General features: G+C 43.7%; 1 protein-coding gene across 1 annotated transcript in view; it reads left to right on the top strand.

Moving 5' to 3' along the window:
- GRIN2B (glutamate ionotropic receptor NMDA type subunit 2B) overlaps positions 1-22121 on the top strand; it is a 207830-nt gene that overhangs the window by 29917 nt on the left and 155792 nt on the right. The window contains exon 2 of the mRNA XM_033514525.1: positions 6067-6495. Within this exon, the coding sequence (XP_033370416.1) occupies positions 6085-6495 (411 nt within the window). The 5' untranslated portion in view covers positions 6067-6084. The remainder of the gene's footprint in view (positions 1-6066; positions 6496-22121) is intronic.

Genomic DNA, 22121 nt, shown 5'->3' with positions numbered 1-22121 from the left:
AAAGAGAGCTAACAGTGAGATAATGAGGGACCTCCAAGGGCTTTGAATGCTTTGGCTGGGGGTATGTGATACATTCCCCAAAAGAACAAGACTGACTTGGGAGAAATAAGGGAAAAGTGGAAACATTTTGTAGATTAGATAGAAATGGATCTGTGGGATGTTACAGGCATGGACAAAGGTACATATTGGAGAGGGAGTGATTGTGAAGAATAGAAAGAAGACTTGTCCAAAAGACCTTGGAGGAATGTTTCTGCCACTGTTGTAGGAGCATTTATAGCTCAGAATGATAAATGATGTCCAAAGCTAGTTAAAATAAACTAAACCATATCAGTTTTCATCTGAAACTACTGAAATGCTCTTGGAGGGCTGTTTACTCAGGGTCACCATAATAAACCTTTTTGGTTCAGGCACTGAATTGTTGCATTGACATTTTTCCATTCACTGTGTATGGCACTTTCAATTGTCTCTAGTCTCTGCCATCTTTCTTCTCTGAATATGGAGATTTTCCTGCAGCATCATTCATTCTGTTTATCAGCACCTGAAGTGTGCAGGTGCTTTCAAGATGCATCTATCGTGCCCTAGATCCATCCTCCTCTTCTTTGTGTCTGTTGACAAAATTCCTGGAACAACAGGGCTGTGAGCCAGAAGAAGATTTATGAGCACTTATGTCACCTACGTGGTAAGCAGTAATACGGGAAACAGCAGCACAAGAGCTGTCAAGGTACAAATAGCCTGGGCTGAAGGTTATTAGCCTAGGCTAATAGTTACAGCAATGTTAGAAGAAGAGGAATGCCTCTTCAGTGGTATACAAGATGCAGCATGTCTACATTGCAGAGTAACCATGAGATTGGGAGGATGTCCTAAGCTGAAACCGTGTCTCCAAAAATCAGAGATGGAAAAACTTGTAGGTGTAAATTGTGGTGTAATTTATAGCTTTAAACCCCAGCTCTTAGGAGTAACAGTCGATGAGGTTCCAGTCTGTCCTGCCTCCCATAAGGTAGGTAGTAGATAAAAAGATCAAAATGTCAGTCTCCTGTCATTGGTAAATATGGGAATAGTTTTATCCTTTGATCTGGATATACTTGTGTTTCCTTGTGTGGCAGCCCAGTAGCCATCAAGTGCAATGCTGACTTCCCTACAGCTTCTTCTAGTGCACTTGTTCTCTGGTGGTGTGTTGAATACTAGGCCCAAAGCACCTTGGATGTTTGTAAAGTATTTCACAGGTGGGATGGATTTCTTCCTACCTCCAACTAGATCCTGAAAAGTAAGGATTGCTTTTGGGTTCATTGTCTGGTACTGTTTGAACTGTCAGAGGAATGAAAGTAGTGTGAATTAAGATGCAGTCCAAGGTGAGCAAATGCCAAAGGATAATGCTGATGTCTCACACTGGGTCTGGCAGGACATCTGTGTTTAGGTAGTAATGGGACTGAGGGTGGTGAAAGTGATGAGGCCTGGAACTGGGCTGGTGATGAGAGTAGGGTTGGGAATTAGCATTGCAGTTGGTACAGATAAAAAAATTAGCTGTTGGATTCAGATTCTGTGCCTTTAAGTCTAGGCAGTGCTTATAGCATCAGAGCTCTCAGTGAACAGAGCTCAAAAACTACTGGGATAGGAACTTCCTTGTGGCCTTTCAGTGAAGCATAGGATGGGAAGGCTGGAGGTAGGCTTTTCATCCCTGTGAAGTTCCCTTTGATGGTGGCTAGGGGCATTGTTCAGCCTCCTGTCCCAAGCATTGTCTTCCTCTTAATTAGGAAAGCTGCCTTCAAGACACCTTTTTGTCTGGAACTGCAGCATTACATGACTTCCTTTCCTCATGCAGTCTTGAGCTTGCCGATTGGGTTTGGGGAGCCTGCAGACACCCTTCCTAGAAGGTATTTGCAAGGCTGCCTGGAAAGCACAATTGCAGCAGGAGGAGGTGTGCAGCACACAACAGAACTACACCTGAAAACCTGTGACCAGCCCCTGTTCTGCCTCAGTTTCTTTACCTGATCTGAAGATGGCCAGGCTTTGCTGTACACTGCTGGAGTAGTAGTCTGTTTACACTTAGCCTGGTTGAATGCACAGTGACCTATTTGTGTACTTTCTGTATTTTTAAATATCATCCAGAAATATCTCTTAATGCTGAGCTGTATTTTGCCTGTGCAGCCTAATAATTTTCTATTAATACTTATTTTAGGTCTGATCCATGTAAAAGTGCAGTGTCAAGTAAAGTTCTCATGATATTTTTAAGCAATCTAACCTTTGGTCCTGGCTAAATTCCAATTGGAATAATTACTGTCTGACTACCTACATTCCTCTTGCATTTTCAATTGGAGAAGTTAGCTTTCACTTCCCATTTTGAAAGTGATTGTGTAACATTGCTCTGCAGTAAGTACACGCTGCATTCCTCTATAATGGTGGATATATTTTATTGGTAGGTAAAATAAGATTATAGAGGTATAATGATTTTACTGGCATGTTTATACCTAAATATAGATATGTCTATAAAACCACTGCATCTAGTGGCCCTACCATATATTATTTTCTAGGGAGTCAGAGACAATATAGTGTGCAGTAATGTGTAAAGGATTTTACGTACCAGTCTGGAGTTTGGGATTTACTAAATTGTTTTGGAGTGCCATAATCACAGAAAATACTTCGCTGTGTTGCCCCACACCACCTCTAAAGGAAAATCCTTCTCATGTAAAATATTTGGTAATAAGATATACTTGCATGTTTTTATAATCATTCTTGACTGGTAAAATTATACTGTAAAATTATTAAAATTCCTTGAAATTTACAAAGGGCAAATGCCCTGTTTTACAGCTGTAGCCTTGTCAGGTGCTTATGAATTTCTTAGTGTGTGAATTTCTTCATCCCCCTTTTTCACTGGAAACAGGAACAAACTTAGAAGGAGGTCCGTGTGCTGCTTCCAGTGCTTTCTTGATTGAGTACCTTGAATATTTGCACTTGAGCACTGTAGAAATTATGGACAAAACTTGTTGTTCTGTATGCAGAAACACATTTTCACAGTAGTTCTGGGGTCCCCTTAATCTGATAGTAAGTCTGTGGTGGTTCATGCCTGCTTTGTCTCTATTAGCACACATTGAAAAGGGGCCTGCAGTGAGCCAGACCAGAGGAGGGACGTGAGGTGAGGTTGGTGTTGGGATGTCTGTCCCTTTCTCTAACAGCCAGCACACACATGTGAGCTGATGTGTCAAGAGTGGCTACTGATGTGAGCATAAGTCAGCCCCAAAGAGGGAAGGGATTGTAACACTAGGAGCATCCCTGAGGTAGTCTTTGAGCAGCTCATCCCTATGGTACCTTGTGGGAGCTGAATGGTGAGAACCACACTCAGCCCTGGGTTGGTTGTGGTTTATTGGCGTTCTCCTGCCTTATCACATCCCCAGCTCCCATCCTATGAGGGAGCCCAGCCTGGACCCGGTACCTGCTATTCCCTGTCTGGCACACAGACTGCCCATGGAGCACCTGGAAGACATTGTGAGCATGACAGATGTGTTATGTGTGACAGATGTGTTATGTGTGAGACAGAGATGTCTTGGCTGGTGCGACACAGGCTACCTAAGCATTGCTCTGCCTGATCCAGAGAGGGCTTATGGCTGAGGATCCAAACTGGAGATGGCAAGTTGGCTACTGAGCCACAGACAACATCCTCTTTGAATTAGCTTCTTCCTAGCCCTGGGTGCTCCCTGCATATCTGGCCAAAGCCTGAGGATCTGGCACTGTGCAGATAACTTCATCTTGTATTGAATGGAAAAATCTGCACAAGTGGGGCACAGACACCCAGCAGATTGGCACCTATGTGGTCTTCAGGATCTGGGCTCTCTTCTGCTTGGAAGTAGATGCTAGAGATTTATTTGCTTTGATGCAGGTGAGGAGTAGAGAATGGGTTTCTTGGCTGCCATTTTTCCCACTGGGAGAAGCATGTGCTTGGGCGTGAAGGCTGACAGCTGCCATGATTGCCTGTATAGCTCTTGCTTTAATGCTATCTGAGCCCTGGGTTGGAAAGCCCTGTAAATTACTCCTGGTGGGAAAGGGGCTGGGAAAAACCTACACTCTCCTCCCTGGGCATCACAACTAGCCATTGCCTAACCAAGCGTAATATACTGTATGAGCCGATGCGGAGGGACCGCAGGAGACACATTTTAAGAGAACAAATATAGCATTTAAGTGAGTGAGCAAGAGAGTGAGAGACAGAGAGTGTATAGAGTGCATTAAAGTTAATAAAGCATTGCAGAAATGGGGACTGCATTTCACTGTGAAGGAATCTAATTTAGTGACTCGTAATTGGAGGATAACAGTCATACTGGAATGAAGTTAACTGTTCATTTTGCCAAACTCTCAAAGTCTCTTGGTTCTCCTTGTGAGCATCTCTCAGAAAGTGAATCCTTCAGAGAGTTTAGAATCGATTGGTGCTTCACACCCGCAGTCCCCTTCAGCTTCTTAAGTGGATTTGGTATCTCCGGTGCATATTTATTATCTATTTTATTATCTGCTTATTTATCTAGTAATCTCAATGCAGGATACATCCTCTCTGCTTAGCATGGCAATGAGGGAGCAGGTGTTGAGCCTGTGTGTTCTCCTGGGCAGGGTAAGATGGGGCCTCTTGAGCCTTTTCCTTGTGGGTGGCTGGTGTCAGCTAGGGTTGTTTTTTAATTTCCTGCTTCCACAGAGTTTTGCCAGCATTGTCCCTGCTGCTGTGGCTTTCTGCTAATTTGATAGAGGCATGTGTAGCAATGAACAGTATGAAAGGCTCCATTCTTGGACACCCAAGACCAGAGGTGTAGCACAAAGAAGTGCAGGGCTGGTGTATTTATTTCAAGTGTGCCTGGTTGCTGAAGAACAGAATTATGGGTGTGAATAGCTGTGCAGGACCTCTTGTGTTCAGGGAAAGTTGTCTTTAGTTTGAAATGCCTGAAATTTCCTTGGGACATCAGTGTTGCCCTGGGTGGGCACACCAAGCAGTGTGGTGGGCAGATGGGGAGGATGCTGCTCTGTTGTCTGATATTTACACTGCATGGGTGCTGTAAGAATTAGTTCATTAGTGTTTGTAGAGTGCCTTGTGGATGAAAAGTGCTGTGGAAATTTGAACTATTATTAAAGCCCAACTGAATAAAGAACGAGTGAGGAACAGTCCCGCAGGGAACTGTCCCACTCAGGCAGGGGCTAGAGGGATGACCTCATCAGGTTTTTTCATTTCTGCTGTTGTGACTACAAAGTAAAATGGACCTGCTCAGGGAGAAGATTGATGTAACATGCCTGGCTGTAGTAGCTGAGGGTGGACCATTGTAAGATCTGTTGGCATTTCTACTTCTGTGCAATCACAGCTGTCATGTGGACTTGAGGGATCCTGATCCAGTTTTGGCCATGACCACTGGGAAATTTTGTATTCCTGGCTTTAAGAAAACAATTTAAAAAAAATTAGAATCCTGTATTGGTGGGAAGCATATGGCTGGCTGTACTATAAACTGGACCTGTGTGTGTCCTGGTGGTATATGCAGTGGATACACACATGTATACAACCAGTGACCTTGCTCATTTGTCCTCACTTTCTTCTGGAGGGACTAGAGAAAGTAAAAGGGAGTCCTTATCTGCCTGGTCTCCTCAGTCTCCCTGCCTATACCTCCAGCACAAGTCCAAACTGATCATAAGCACCAGTTATTCCTTTGTGTTGAGGGTGAACACTCAGACATGGGCTTGACATATGTGATTAATTTCACAAAGACAGCTGATCAGCTGTCAAAGGACAATTCTCTATCACTTTTGACTTGGGTTTCAGAGTGACACAGGACCTGAGAGATGACATGATCCAATCTTCTGCTGACAGCTATTCTCTAAATGATGCCAGACTCTGAAGTAGGGGCTGGACTGGTCTGACCCCCCCCGCTCCCCCAACTTTAACAGAGCCCTGAATGTAGCCAAAGAATTAGGCATCAGACAAGGATTGTTGGGAGGAGAGCTAGTGGTTGAGCAAGATCAATGGATCTACCTTGAAGGCTGAGTGCATGACTGACTTGCCAATTAATCACTTTGTTTTACTTTCCCCCTTTTTTCTTCCTCTCTCAGGGAGTGTAAGAGCCGAAGATGAGGCCCAGGGTGGAGTGCTACTCTCCAAGGTTTTGGCTGGTGCTGGCAGTCCTCGCAACAACAGGGAGCGGGGCCCATGCCCAGAAAAGCCACCCGAGCATTGGCATTGCGGTCATCCTGGTGGGGACCTCAGACGAAGTGGCCATCAAAGATGCCCACGAGAAAGATGACTTCCACCACCTCTCAGTGGTGCCTCGGGTGGAGCTGGTGGCCATGAATGAGACAGATCCCAAGAGCATCATCACCCGCATCTGTGACCTCATGTCTGACCGGAAGATTCAGGGGGTGGTATTTGCTGATGACACAGACCAGGAAGCCATTGCCCAGATCCTGGACTTCATCTCTGCCCAGACCCTCACTCCCATCCTGGGCATCCATGGAGGCTCCTCTATGATCATGGCAGATAAGGTAAATTTAAATGAGCTTCCTTCTATTGCAGACCTGTGGATCGAAACTTAAAACAAAGAGAAGTATCTTACTCTGTGATCCTCAGGTGGTGTCTCATGGGCCCAAAGGCTTGGGGGATTAGACAGCTTCAGATTCAAAGACAGATTAAAAGAGCTAACTGTGTGTAGCACTACTGGGAAGAGCCTATTAATCATGTGGAATTACCTGCAACAGAGGAAAACTGAGGAGGGAAAGAAGCAGGTAGAAGAGACCCACAAAAGAATCAGCCCTTTTCTTCTTCCTTAAGAAGGGTAAAGACCCCCTGACAATTGTAATTTTTTTTTTAAGGTTTTGTTTTTGCCTGTGTTTTACCTTAGCAGAGCCAGGGATCATAGCCTGGGTTTTTTTCCTGCGTGTAGCTGGAGGACATTGTGTTATTTTCAGGGATGCTTAATACAGCTCTTACATCTTAATTGGAATATAATTGAATCTTTAATAAAGCCATCCTCTCTATAAAGTGTTCATTAGCTCCTGAAGTTAAATAGGTGTTAGCTAAAGTGACTAACCAGTCTGAACCAGTCCACCTAAATCTTTCTTTTTTCCACTGCACTATTTTATTCCTTCATGTCACAGACATTTTGCTGTTTTCCAAGGCCCTAGCCAGTCTTTCAAAGAATTACTACACAAACAAGCCATCCTGCTACTGCTTTTGAGCAGTGCAAGATGCAGAGAGGGAGTAGCATCTTTGGCCAGCTAATAACTCTTAGTAGAGCCTCCATGGGGTGCAGGTGGACCCGATACAAGTCTTCCACCTTTCAGGAGCAGGACATGCAGCAATTCACAGCTGAATGATAGTGTGGCTAACAGTGGCCTCTGTAGATGGGCTACTCTTAGCCAGTGAGAGCATGTGAGAGAAGCTGGCTGTCCCTTTCCCTGAAAAGCCAGACAAAGCCAAGGCTTTTATTGAGAAGACCCTCCTGATTATTCTTTGTGCATCCTAAAGAAGTAAATAATGGCACAAGCTGACAGCCTTTTTCTTTTACAGATGGCTTTTAAGTGAGTCTGAGATATTTAACTAGGCAGAATCAGGCCTAACTGAATGAAGGGTGAGAATTGACCTGGCCACTATGGCAGCTTTTCCTCAGGAAGAGATCTAGTGAGATGAGAAATCCAGCCACATTCTGTTTTATTTACCTTGCAAGTAAATAATCCAGTGCAGGCTGTTGAAGGTGCTAACAAATTACTTTCTCACTCTTTGACCAACTGTTCAGTTGCCAAATAACACACAGTTAGTATGCGGTGTTATTTTCTTGTATTGGCCTTTGAACTGAAATTGTCACTGAATAATCACGGGCTTTTTTCCTCTCACTCCTTGAATGGTTGCACATGTGCTGAAGTTGCCCTGCCCCTTCCACCCACGGTGGAGCTTCTCTGTCTTGGAGGCCAGGCAGGCAGCAGTGCTGCATCCTGATGCTCTCCTGCCTGCTGTGTTGCATGGTTGTCTGTGTCTGGCCAAAAAAGGGTTGGAAGCAATGCTCAAGTGCTGCATTTCACACTTGGGGCGACATCTTACATCTCTGAACAAGTGTAAGAGTTACTGAGAGAAGACCTCCTAAGCACTGGGAAAAGGTCCTTGTGACTTTGAACGTGGCAGGCCAAATTCTGATTTCAGATTCCTGCAGTGTAAATCCAGCACAACCCCATTGCCTTTGGCAGGATTAGATCAGATTTACGCTGCTGTAATTCAAAGCGAAATTTGGCCTATTGAACTTTGAAAAGGTTTTTCTTTCTACCTGTCCCTAGTCTCTCCTTGGGAAGGCAGCATCTCCTGCCACTGCCCTGTGTACCCCACTGGCTTGCTTCTAAAGAGTGTTCTGCCAGGCAGGCAGCCCACAGGGAGCTCAAAGGTGGAAGCTTTATGAATGGAGACTTCTGTCTCCATTTTTTTTTTTTTTTTTCTGGTAGTTTTGCAGACAGGAGGTTTGCAGGTTATGCACAAAGATCTGCAGTTTTAAGAAAGGCCTAGGTTTCTTTGACAAGTAATTTGAAAAGGCTGACCTTTACAACTTCTGATCCACAGGTGTGTAATCTTTAATGGATAATATTTATCTGATGAATTGAATTAAAATATGGTAATGCATAGAAATTCTACTAAAAATACTGAAGTTAGCCTGGTAAATCCTTAAGCAGTGTATTTTCCATAGAGGGCCTTGACAGAGGCTTTGCTTTTAGTGACTCTTAGTCATATTCTTTGCAGATGAGTTGTGTGGCTGAGGTTTGATCCTGCAAGCATGGATTGCTTCTTTCAGCATCCCCTCAACGCCCACAGCAGTCAGCTGTGATTGAACTTGCTCAGAATTTCACAGGTTCAGATCTGCACTTACAGCTTCATTATGCTGCCCATGTATTTGTGATCAGTAGTGCCAATGAAAGCCTAAGGAATGCTAGAAACCACTAATGCCTTGGTGTGACAGATAAGCCCCTCTTCACTGCAGTTTAATGCAAAAAAACTCCCGTCAAACCACCTTTTCTGGAGTAGCATGCGAAATTGTTTCACCTTCAGTGAGGGTTTAGTAAGTGTTCTGTTAGGAAATGTGGGTCATGTGTAAAAAGGGCTTTCTAATGTACCATGCAACTGGTAAATTGAGACACAAAAGGGCAGGCAAAAAGAAAAAAAAAAATAGGATTTCAAGCCTGAATTTTCTTTTGTCCTGTATATAAAGACAGAAATATTGTATAATGTGCACTATAAGCTGGCTTTATCTCAGTTAATATTTATCTAGAAGTTTGCTACCCACCAGCTGGAGGTCTGGGCATAAGTGGTAATGGAGGCACCACCTGAGGACAATTCACCCCACCCAATTCAGGGTACTCATGGGATAGTCCTGTGTCTCCCCACTGATTACTGAAGAAGGCTGTACCTCAATGTGTTCATGATGCCTCAAGTTAAATGCCATGAATCCTGCCCTAGGTATGACATAGCAGGTGGAGGTATGTTGCTGAAAGTAATAACATCTGTTTTTCCTCATTTTGTTCAAATTCACAGTTTTTAATATTGTATTTGATTAGATTTTGTAAATAATGTTTATATAGTTTGTTTTCCATGTGTTTTGCCTTTTTCCTCTGAAAAATAAGTATACAGGAATTTGCACGTTTTTGCTGTTTTTACTCCTTGGCGATCGTGTCTCTAATTCCACCTGCTTACCTGTTCCAGAGTGTTACATTTAATTTCTGACTAATCTGGCATAAGAAGAATGTGACCAGATGATCTGTGTGCACACTGTGATCTGGGTTTAGTTCCAGGAAAACGGTGAAGCGGAGACACGTGATGTGCCTCACTCGAGCTCCGGAGAGGCTGCTTTGCCGAGCGAGAGTTCTGTCACAGCCAGTTCAGTCCCTTGGGTTTGATAAGCATGCCAGCAGTGACTCCAAAGTGCAGCAGTCCTTTTGTTGGGGCTGGGTGGCCTGGGAGCGATGGCTAAGGGGGTCCAACAGAGCCCATATTAGTTCCTCCCAGAGGAGCAAGGCTGTAGCTCTGGGACAGGGTAGAACAGTGCTCACACTGTTTCAGCCCTCTAACAAAGCACCTTATTTTGGTGTTGATTCCTTGAAAAGGGCTGGGGCAATAGCATCATCTCACCAGGACCTGTGGTTAGAAAGGAAATAGCATTGAACACTGGTGATCTGTGTTTAACCCAAAATAGATGAAATGGAGAGAAGAGGAATGTGCACCACCACTAGTGTTAGGTTCCTGTGGTCCAAAACCTTTGCTTGTGGAAGCTTGCTGGTCCCTTAGTTTTGCCTGATGTTGATGCAACGACCTGACTTTGAGCAGCTTTGTGTTTCCTGATTTTAAGCATTAGTTTGTATTGTCTAGAGGAGTGCAATGCACTTTTGACCAGAGAGCATATCTGCTGGATTTCCAGCATTTAAAATAACTTCTTGTTTCTCCCCAGTTGTTTTGAAAGCAGAAATTAAATTGTATGAGGATGCCCTGTGTTAGGAGACTGATGGTGAAAGTAAAGACCTGTCAGGACTTTGTCAAGACTTCAAACCAAGCTTCAGTTCAGAGAACCACACCAGACAGTATCTAGGGTTGCCGACCTGAAAATGGAAATCTGGACTAGACTTTTATTTGTTAGTTTTCTGTATTACCTAAAATCAGTTCTGCCCAGAGCTAGGAGGTAAAGGAGCAGCCACAAAAAAAAAAAGAAGAAATAACATTTAGGAATGGATAGGTATCTCAACGGAAGGGCGAATTGTTATTCTTCTTTACAAAACTTACTGTGTTGGAAAAGATTTAGCTTCTTGCCTAAAAAATGACCACACTATTTGGCTGATTGGTCCATTTTGTAATGATAGACTATTTATTTGTTTTAACAAAACAAAAAAAGACAAATAATGAATGCAGAAAAGGTAAGAACAGAAAATGATTTAGGTTCTCTTTTAGCACAGCTACTGGCCATCATTTTTACTGGAACTGTTCCTCATTACTTCTCTACAGTCACGTTATTTTGCCAGAGCTTCTTGTCCTGAGCAGCTTTATAGTAACACAATGGTGCACAGGCAGAAGAGGAAAAAGGTATTGGAAGAAGAGGAAGGTTATGTTTTCCCAGGTGAAAATCAGTCTTCAGTGTCTCTGCATCCCTTGCTGTTTTCTCCAGGGCTTGCCCACACAGGGATACACGCAGTATGCATCAGCATGCTGATGGAAATAAAACAGTAGGAAAGAGTGATCTATTACTTGGCTGTGCCTGTAATACAATTTGTATAAAAGCTGTATAAAACTAACCTGAAATTTAAAATCTGTTCTAGGCCAGATCCTCCTTCTTTTTTCCCACATAGCATGGAGCTGGCTTTTCTCTTACTCCCTCCACTACCTTACTCTTTTTTTTCATTTATATCAAAGCCACAATGTTTTCTCTTCCTTTTTATCCCCACTTCATAAATCTATTTCCCCTTTATTTTTATTTTCTGTAAAATTTCTAAGATACGTTGTCTCTCTCCTTCAATGCCAAAGGTTGCTGTGGTCACTCTGTGTTTGGGCCATGCTGCTGCAGTAGTAATTTCTTTGGTATTTTGGTGGAAAGCAAGTCCGAAGTTGGACAGTGCAGGGGGTAAACACCAGGGAGGGAGAGTAGGTGTTGGCCAGAGTGCAGTAAAGTGATGCTGCAGGTACAGGGAAGCCAAAACTAGTTGGATAAGCTGAGCACCTAGATACACACTGAAACCAGGACAAAGTCAAAGACACTGGGACAGTGCTGCTAAAAGCAGAACATCTGTAATTAAAAGGAAAGCACTTTCACTCTCAGGTTTTCAAAGGTTAAGTAATAGGGATGCACAGGGAATGAAAACCTCATTTTTTGGGTGTAAATCTGTTTCATTTCCATTAGGGATGACATCTGAAATTTTTCAAGCCCTTGTGTGAAGGAAATTCAGTTAAAAAAAAAATTAAAAAGAGTTAAAGTTCCCTTTGAATGGATTATATGAATTGAAGTAAAATAAATTCCAAACAAAATGCTGGTTAGAAGGGGGAAAGGGGCACATTTTGATCTGCACACATTGAAAGATTTCTATCCCTTTTTTCCTCCAAAACAAATTTACATGCAGTTCATGTAATTTCTCTAAGTGTTTTCATTTCCCTAAAACTGCATTTGATGATATTAATAGTTTAAATGTTTCTTAAACTAATCTAGTGATTAGCAAAGATGAGTTTGGTTTTAAAAAATAAAAAGAAATCAACAGTTTCCCTCCAAGCTCTTAATAATTTTATTAAGGACATGATTAATACACTTCTTTTGCTTTTGGTACTCTGTTTCCTTTTGCTATCAAAATAAAGCTCACTGTAGCTTACAAATAAAAAACTAAATATCATGTGTCCTCAAATTACAAGTCTGCTGCAAATGTTGGGGAAGGAGAATAAAAGGTAAGTCACAGAGACATAGACAATAAAAGCCAGTATTGTATGCCAGTGTTGTTTTTCCCTTGTATACACACATAATAAAAAGCCAGGTGGGTCTGTAATTTATGTTTACATCTGTGTCTAATCAACCCATACAAAATAACATTTTCTTTTATTCATGTAAAGAAAATGAATATGGGCAGCATATTTTTGGTAGTTTTAACACCTGAGAATTTCCCTAGAATATTTTATTCCTTTACAAATAAATTACAGCACTTAAAAACCCTCAGATATTAGGAGACCTGGAAATGAACTTTTAAGAGGTTTAAACTCTCCCCAGGGCCATTAAATTCTTAAATGTGAACTCTCATTTTGTAAACAAGAGCTCAAGTACTCTCATTAGTATTATTCCAATGAAAATATGACTTTTCAAAGAAATGTATACTTTCTTTCTTTTATTAATTATCCTATTGAAATAGTACTTTTTGTGGTTTTTTTATTGTTGGGATTTTAATTTTTATTTTTGTTTGTTTATTTTTATAATCTTTTTTCTTTTTATGTCTTTCCTCTAATTCATCTCCAAATTTCTTGGGAGGAACTTCATTTCAAGGCCTTCACTTTTTCTGGGGTATTATTTTCAAGAATCACAGGGAAAAAATGTGGAGTTGATTCCTTTCTTTTTTGGTTTATCACTTAAAAGCAACAAAAAAGCCTCTTTTAAAAAAACAAAACAAAGAAAACAAAATTCTTACAGAAGTGTAACTATCCATGAAATATCCCTATCGCTTTTTCCCTCCTAACAATTTATGCTGGATGCACTTTATATTATACTCCCTGAGCCTTGGACACCTGATGCTTGAAGGTGTTACCTGAGTTTGGGTATCACAGAATTGGGAAGGAGAAAACCTGGTACCCTGGTGACACTCATGCCCTGCTAAGGTGCCCTGGGATGCTTTTCTGGGCAGGGGCAGTGCTGAGGGAGAGGATGGCCACACAGAGGTGTGGGTGCCTTCCTTTAGCAGAAGTTGTCTCAGGCAACAAATGCCAAGCAAAAGTGAAGTCTGATTCCTTTACATCAGCCTTCTGCAGCTATTTATAAGCTGTTTTGTTTTGGGTCATAGGATTTTTCCTCCAGGAGTACAGAGTGTTAGTTTTCTTCTGTTGTTATAGTGATGTTTTCTTTTGAGGGACAGAAGACCTTTCCTTCCCTAGCTCTGCACGCAACTTCTGCAACCCACCTGAGGTAAAGAAAAGGTGAATTAACCTTGTCACTACTGTTGCTTAAATGTGATGTTGCCACTGTCTACCTGGAAATAGAACTGTTGAAGTCTCTGTGAGGAAAATGTTGATTTCCACCCAGCTGAGACCTGGGCGTCTGTGAAAAATTCTCTCTTGATTGATTTCTAACTTTGATTTTCACACTAATGATATTAAGGTACATCTCCAAATCTCTACACTCTTACCTAAAGAAAATCTGGAAGCTTGATGAGCTCTGACCAATAGTTATTTATAATCTTTACCACAACCCCCTTCTTCAAAACAAAAAACCCAACAAGAAGGTCTTAAATCAATTTGTGCCATCGCCAGCCGGACAAGGAGATTAGTTTCTTCAATCTGGACAGGCAGTCCTTTATTACAACCCCAAGCAGTAACTTGTCTCACAAAATCTAAATTAATTACACTCAAATTTGTCCCTACCCTAAACTGGCCTCAAAATGAAATTGGAAACACAGAGTGTGAAATTGCCCGATGCCGCTGCTTTAGATCCGCATGTCATTCCCCAGTAACCGCAGGACAGAGAGAAACAATTCTTTCCAGGGAATCTCTTATTCTCTTTGCCTTTTATTTGCCTCATTAGCCAAGTTTGGAGGGGATGGATTATGAAGGAAGCTAAGGGAATTACATCTACAGAGGCTGGAAAAAGCAGGGTAAAGAAGACATAATTGTAGTCTGTGACTCTGTTAATGGTCTGGAAGAGCTGATATACGAAGAAAGAGTGAAATTGCTGTATGTGTGTACTGTAGATTGGTTGAACAATGAGTCAGGGTGTGATTTATATACTCAATGAATAGAGGTAGACTAAGATTAGAGAAAAGGAATTCTTAGTGTAGCCACCAGAAGCAGAAGTAGGAATGACAGGATAAAGTTAGGGAAATATATTAAATGACGTATTATGATACATTAAATTATAATTTTAATTGATGTGTGCATGTATAAAGAAAAAGACTCAGACACTGACTTTTCTTAGGAAGTACTCCAGACTTCTTAGGGAAGAATATGGAAACCATGTTTCTTCTAAGCTGTTTTCAAGCAGGGCTGAACTAAGCTGCTGGAGAGTATGTTGTACAGATGAAGTAGAGGAGAAAGAGGATAAAGAAGATGAAAGACAGATAGAAAAACTTCTCCTGAGCCTACGATCATGGGGAGAAAATTAAGGGGAAAAAAAAAAAAGTAAGTTATGAGAGTGAGAAAAGAATACCTTAAAGGCTCTGCCGAAGCAATTTTTCTCTGTGCTTGGCAATAGCTTTTAGTTGTGTATCTGTGAGGTTCCTGATAATAACAATAAATGTAGGTTTCAGAGGAAGGGCTAAGACAGGAATGAAGGATGTGGAGAGTTTAAGGGTGAGCAGGCAAAAAAGTAAAGGAAGCAGGTACATGCAGTGAGGAGAGTTGATCTAAAAGGTGCCAACAGAATCCAGCAGTTCTAATAGACCCGAGTTCTCACTGCAGCTCTGCTATAAAACATGACTTTAAAACACTTGCTCAACTGCTGTCTACAGCAATTTGCCCTTTACAAGAAGACCGTAACAGTGTTTTTATAAAGTTTGAGTTCTTCAAAAGGCAAAGGTGACCTAATTACTAGGAAACAATTACTGGATTTTTCTAACTGAAGTAAATACAATGCTTGAGATGAAAATCTGGACTCCAGGAGGAGAAGCTTTAACCCCTATTAGAGGTGGTGGCTGAATAGCTGCATCATGCTGGAGAACTCATTTTATGCAGGGCCGATAGTACCATCTCTTGTAGGCTTGGTCAGCATTCTCCATTATAAAATCCTCTTGGGGGTTTCCTGAAATTTTGCCAGACTATGACTATTTGAACAAAGTTCCCTATGCCAGGTGTATGCCTCAAGCTCGTTGATTTATTTTGCTGTCTCTTTGGAAAGTAAAACATTTCTCTGAAAATGTGGCAGAGAATGGTATGTGAATTATCCGTATTGCAAGCGCTGTCACGTTTTCCTCCAAAGGTTCTGCCTGACCACCACATGTTCTCAGAGCAAGGACACAGGTCTGAGGCCAGAGGTGTCTTGCAGGGAAGGACTTGTAACCAGAGATGTGCTTTTGCTGCCACTTCATAGGCTGCTCAAAGTTTGGCCTTGTTACATGTGTAAGAAACTGCATATGTGCCTGGAGTCTTTTTAGATGTTTGTCACATCTCTTGGAGTGAATTTGTCCTTGCAGACTGTGCTTCAAATCTGCACCTGGCCCTGGGGGTCTGCACAGGCTGTGCTGGAGGTCTCCTGTGGGATGCTGGTGGGATCCAGCCAGCAGGAATGTGCTGTGCAGCAGGGAATTGGGGCAGAAATGTGGGTGGGGTGGGGGGCATGCAGGCTATTCTGAGGAGCCAGTACAGAGGGTGAGTATAGGGAAGACATCCTGATACAAGGAGATGTGCAGGAGGACTGGAGAAAGGTAGGAAGCAGGAGATGGTGGATGGGAAAATGCAGATAGGGAAAGAGAAACCTGCCCAGGTTATGCTTCCTTGCTGGTGGCAGGAGCTAGAGCCAGGGAGCACAGCAGGACTGCTGAGCAAATGGGATGAGGAATGTGAAATGGTAGTGGAAGACCTGTCAGGTGGAAACTGTGTAGTTTAGAAGGCCAGACTGGGGTCGGGGCAGGGCACGGGACAGTGGGATTGGGCAGCAATGTTTTCCTTGAGTGCTGCTTCCCTGCAATTTGGCACAAATATCCCCTTCCCATTCTGCCCCGAGCCACAAAGGAAGTCAGAAATGACTGGGTGACTGGGATGCTGGCATTGGGGTTCCCTCCTGGGGCAAGGCCATTGGGTCTTCCAAGGTGTGCCTGGGGCTGGCTCGGCTGTGCACTCCTTGAGCCAGCATGCCCTGTTCCAGGGCCCCAGGCCCCATGGGCAGGGGAAAAAGCTCCTGTGAGGAGGGGGCAAGGCTGTCACAGCCTCCACCAGCTGCCTGGCTTGTGGCCAGCACAATCACTGTCAGGCCTCTGTGCTGGAGGGGATCAGCTCCATGATGGAGCTGCCAGCTCCTCCATGTGTGAGCTCCTGCAGCGCAGCGCTTTGTCCTCGCTCCCGCTTCGGCTCACTGGCTTTCTGCAGAGGCAGAGCTGTGTCCTTGCCCCCCCAGCTTCTGCAGCAGTACCGAGGTGTGCGGTGAAGAGCCAATGGCCCTGCCACAGGACTGGGCTGAGCATACACCAAATCACCAGCCCTGCTGGGTCCCAAATCCTGCTCCATACCTATCCCCATTCCTGTCTTCTCCCTTCTGCTTCCCTTCCTTCACGCTCTCCTGTCTGTCACTCTAACCATTTCTTAATTCTTGTTTGCACTGTGCTTTGAAAATGCAGTGTGCTGTATAAATTATTATTATTATTATTATTATTGTTGTTGTTATTATTTCTTCTTTTTAACTTACTTCCCTCACTCTCTCTTCTCTTGCTATTGTGGCTTCCAGAGAGAACGTGTGGGCTTACATTATTTATAGCTGTGTGAGAGTAATTACAGAAATGATTTAATTACTCAGTTAATACCGTTCTCCACATCACCAGCTTGACAAGCTGCTGATCCTCTCGCCACAGCTGAACATGCAGACTAGCGTCCATGTCATGGATGAGTGGGTAAGGGGAGGCAAAGCTTGGGGAATGATTTGTTACAGTCCTGCATGTTGCTGGTTACTCCCCCTGGAGTAAGGGATGAGGCTGCTGATCTCTAAGGGGGTTGGCCAGGGGCAGTGTGTGGTGTCACCTCAGCTGGGGCATAGCTGCCCCCAGGGAAGTGACGTGCAGTGATGGTTCATGGCTCCCAGCTGACAGAGGCTACCTCCAACACAAACCTACTCAAGCTGAAGATTCAATATTTGGTGTGCTGCATTAACCAGCTCTTCACATTTATCAAAGGTCAGAGATCTGGCACGGTTTTGTTTTCTTAACTTCTATTTAAGCCTGCCAGATGAGAAGGTAGGGTTCACACACCCTGCATGGGATCAGAGTGTGATATAAAATCACCATCGCCAGAAGTGTTTTTTCTTGCAGGTGGCCATGTGTAGGTCTGACCCTCTTTAAGTAAATGAGCTTCCCTCTGAAGGGGATGGTTTCCTCTTGTTGAGACTCCTGCCGTTGGAAATGAAGTGTTTCCATCACTTCCAGTTCAGAAAGACTTGTGAATAGCATGGAATGTCCTCTTTCTGGTGCAGTATGGAAGGAGTTTGAGCAAGGAGAGTACATGCTTTCCTTCAGGGCATGCACTGAGCAGATGGTTACCAATACCTTTTAGTTATCTACCAGAGACAGTTGAAAAAAGCCCCACAAACCACCTTGTGAGCTCAGGAGAAATGTAATGAAAAGGATTCTTTTCTGACAGCACTGTAGATAAAAGGAGGGGTCAGTGAATTCTTAACAAAGGAGACAGCTGGTTGGGAAGTGGAGAAAGAGGCTTTTGCTGGAAAACGGGGTATTTGTCAGATAACTATGTATGGGGAGAGCATCTCTCAGAAGTGCCTGCTTTCCGTGTCTCCAAATTGCCTGGCTCCATTTGGGCTCCTTCATGGCCCGGGCTGTGGGCCAGGTTCAGACTGTTCCTCGACATGGCAGGGCTGGGTGGGCGGCAGGAGGGTTGGGAACAGGTGGCACCGAGGCTGGTGGAGTGGAGCGCCTTTTCCACGCGGCGCTGCCTGCCAAGCTGCAAGGCGCAGGACACCTGGTATCTGAATGGGCTCTGCCCACCTCCCAGGAAGCCATGGCAATCAAAGAAGTAGGCTAGAGTGTTTTAAGTGTGAACAGTGAATACAGGTTTTTTTTTTTGATTTTTTTTCAATATTCAACATGAGACAGGTTAAGGCAGCCTACATTTAAGAAAATGCTGGGCATCTCCATCTTCTGAAAGTTGGGTCTTTCATGCTGTATCTCTGAATGGATGCTCAGAGTCCCTCACTCATTGCTTTTGCAATGCACACTAGATGCTTTTATTTATTTCTTTCCTTTATTTGACACATTTGAAAATGAATTTTATGACCTAACATTGGAACAGCTTGTTAAGGAGACAGTGAGTGGAAGGGCAATGGAACAAGTAGTTTTGTCAGCTCCCAAATGAATGAATCCTGTTTTCACCAGATTCACATCTCACAGTTAATTGACTTTTTAACTGAATCATATAATAAGGCTGTAATGTGAGCTTAGTCTATAGTAGATACTGGAATGTCCACAGAGGTGAGAACTTAAGCTGGGTGAAGATATTTCAGAAGGGCAGGACTCACTCTTCCCCCAGTGGTAAAGACCAGGGGCATTGAAAGGGTCTCATTTCTTCACCCACTGCCTTGTATCAGCTAGATGACCAGTCCAAGTAAGTGTGTGTCTACCCACAGCAGCTTCAATTCTTCAGGACATATCTACACCTCCTCCCTACAAAAAGACCATTCTCCCCACATCTATTGTTTTTCTCCCAGTTTCCACTGTGCCTTTTATAGTCACTGGCTGGCACAGTATATGAGAGAGCTGTACTGTGGTGGCCTGAGGCTTCTGTGTGTAGGGGCTGTCCACTACAGGCATGCTGCCAGGTCAGGATGAAGTCTATTTGATTGCCTAGTGAGCCTGTGATTGTGAGTGGGTGAATCATACACACTGCTGTGGGGTCAGACAAAGGCTTTGGGACTGCATGCAGTTGCAGGCTGTATTTTGTACAGCACTGTAAGAATTTAATTCTCCTTGAATCCTCTGCCCCTTTGTCAAATCAGGTGGAAATTGGCCAGCAGGTTCAAGAGTTACTGGGAAGCCTGACTCACGTATGCACAAACACACACCCCCCAGGTTTGCAAGAGCCTTGTTTCCTAAAGGAAACAAGCTAAAAACGCACACAGAAGGTGGGCCCAGCCCTGCGCCGGAGCATCTCGGGAGCTGTGATTTTGGCACCAGTGACCCGTGCGCGCACACACAGCGCTCACAGCTCGCTGTCCCCGCTGCCGGGCACTCCCACGTTGTCTCCCTGTCATTCACCCCTGTGCTGTCCCCATCGCTGGGCAGTGCTGGCTCTCAGGGCTGGACATTTGTCCACACTTGGCCAGTGTACACATGTGTGCTCTGAGACACGCGCTGCAGCAGCAAAGGAGGCATGGTCATGAACACGCCCTTGCTCAGTGTCTCATGCTCCTATCAGTCAGCTTTTGAAGGGGAATATGGCATGAGGCTTGGAGGTTTTAATATTTCTGTCCCACGACAGACCTCTGAGGAAAGAAATTAGCCTGATGACAGCAGAAGTAATTGGATTATTCCGTTAGTATCCTCTGTGGAAGAGAAAGACATGTGCCTTTAACTGTATTCTCAATGCAGACTTAAAACTTGCACTTAAAATGTGAACTGTGCCTTTTTTTTCTTCATATCTGTCAAGCAGACATCTGTTTTCTGCCCCACTTTTTTTCTGCCTTTTGACTGGCTGAGCTTTCTGTCTGGCTTTATTCTTAGCCTTGTGGCAAGCCTAGAGCAAACTGTGGCGGCTTGAGTTCCTCACCTGGCAGCAAAGATCAAGGCATACTCTAATCACTGGGTGCCTTGGGTGGGCTGAGGAGGGGCCAGCCTGGTGATGAAAATAAGGGAGGATGGATGCCTTGATCTAAATGAGGGAGTGTGCTGAATGGGCTGAAATCCTGGGAAGGGGAAAATTGGTGAGATCTGAAAGGTATAATGAGAAGAAATGCAGGGCAGGGAAGTGCCCAGCAAACTTTGGCTGTACCTCTGAACAGTTAGTCCTACATGGCTCTTTGGGCTAATCTCTGCAGCTGCAGTCTGTCCATTGAAATGATCTCTGATGGGACTGATGAAGTTTTGGAATATGTGCATGTCTGCAGGGGACAGCACTGCTGAAGTGGAGGGAGAGAAGGTGGAACTGGACAGAGGATGAACCAGTCAGGCACCTCCTTCTCTTAGTTTTGGTCATCTGAGAGACTCCCCAAACCTATGTGGCCTGCTTCTATTTTATTGTATAACGGTGAGGTTAGTTTTGATGTGTTTTGGGCACATCCAAATGTTTGACACAGCCATTACCTACCCAGAGATTTAATTTTTTTTTGATAGTCAATTGGTTCTTTAATTTGGATTTAATAAGTCACTTTGTGCTCCATTAAATAGGCCTTCATGCAAAATGTTTAATGCCAAAGTGTGCTCGCCTGCAGATGGTGGAACAGCTTCATTTAGGGAATAGCTGGAAACCTCACCAGGCTGTGCTGGTGTCCATGGTCCATTTTCCCCCAATGAGCCATGCTGCCATTAACCTTTGCTGTCTCCATGTCCTGCTGTGAGACCACAGGGCTCATCTTCACCAGAGCTTGTCCCAACCATTCTTTCTGTTTGATGCCTCTGCCCTTGTCTGGGCACCCTTGGAAGATTTTATGTGCACATGTGGTTTTGGAGTTTCAACTGCTTAATTATTATAAACTGAAGCTGTGGCTGGCAGCTTTCTCACCAGAGGCTGGCAAAAAAAATGCTGTGATACTGACCACTGGGAGGAGAAAAGGAGGTTGTGAAGGATATTTGTCTCTTGCTGTGCTTAGGACCATATTTTTATCTGACAATGTCAGTCACTGGTCACTGTACTGGTCCAGTGGTCTGTTGCTCTATGTCTTGAGGTGTGCCTATAATAACACTCAGTAATACACAGTACAAGCTGTGGGGAAGCATTTTGTGCTGCCAGAGAGCCAGTAGCCAGCCAGCAGCTCTTGCTGTTCTGCTGCTACACAGTGCACAAATCTCTTGAATCATGCATTGAAGGCTTTCTTTGGTAAAGTGAGTTTAGTGGTATAGTGAGTTTAGTTTTTCCATTTTTCCCCTCTCCTGGTCTAGTCTAGACTAAAATACTAGGGAGAAGATTATCTTGCTTGGCTTGTTTAGGTTTCTGTGGCCAAGAAGAAATGGTTTAGTGTAGGAATGGGTAACAGCATGTAGAAGACATCCGGCTGTGTCTCTGTGTAACCATGCTTGTGCAGAAGCATGTCATGTCCTCCACACTGCATCGCTCTCAGCACTCAAGGAATCCTTTGTCCAAATGTTTTGTTGCATTTGATGAATAAATTGGATAGAGGAATGAGGTGACATGAGTAGGTTAGACATCAGTGATCAAAGATCTTGCCTTGACAATCAATTTATTGCTTTGCACTTAGGAACCTGTAGGGGATGGTCCTCTGGGAACTTATCCACTGGGATTAGGACCTTCAGATACAAGGAGGTAGCCTTCAGAAGATAAAATATTTTCCTTGCTGCTCACCTGGTCTTACTATTCTTCATGCTGGTCCACCTCCATGTACTAGTAGCCTGTGAGGTGTAGGCCCTGCAGACTTGGTGGGACCTTTCATGAAGACTGAGAAAATGCAATAGAACTGTGCCAGGGGTAAGATAAAAAATCTGCTGAGTAGGGGTGTTTGACAAAGGCAGCAGTGCAGAGGAAGGATATCCCAAGTGTGAGGGTGAGAGGAGGTGAGGGTGTGGGATGAGGAAATCTGATATGATAT

This window comes from Parus major, chromosome 1A (assembly GCF_001522545.3).
Source record: "Parus major isolate Abel chromosome 1A, Parus_major1.1, whole genome shotgun sequence".
Classification (NCBI taxonomy): domain Eukaryota; kingdom Metazoa; phylum Chordata; class Aves; order Passeriformes; family Paridae; genus Parus; species Parus major.
Note: the sequence above shows the minus strand (reverse complement) of the source record. Positions and strands in the feature narration are given on the sequence as shown.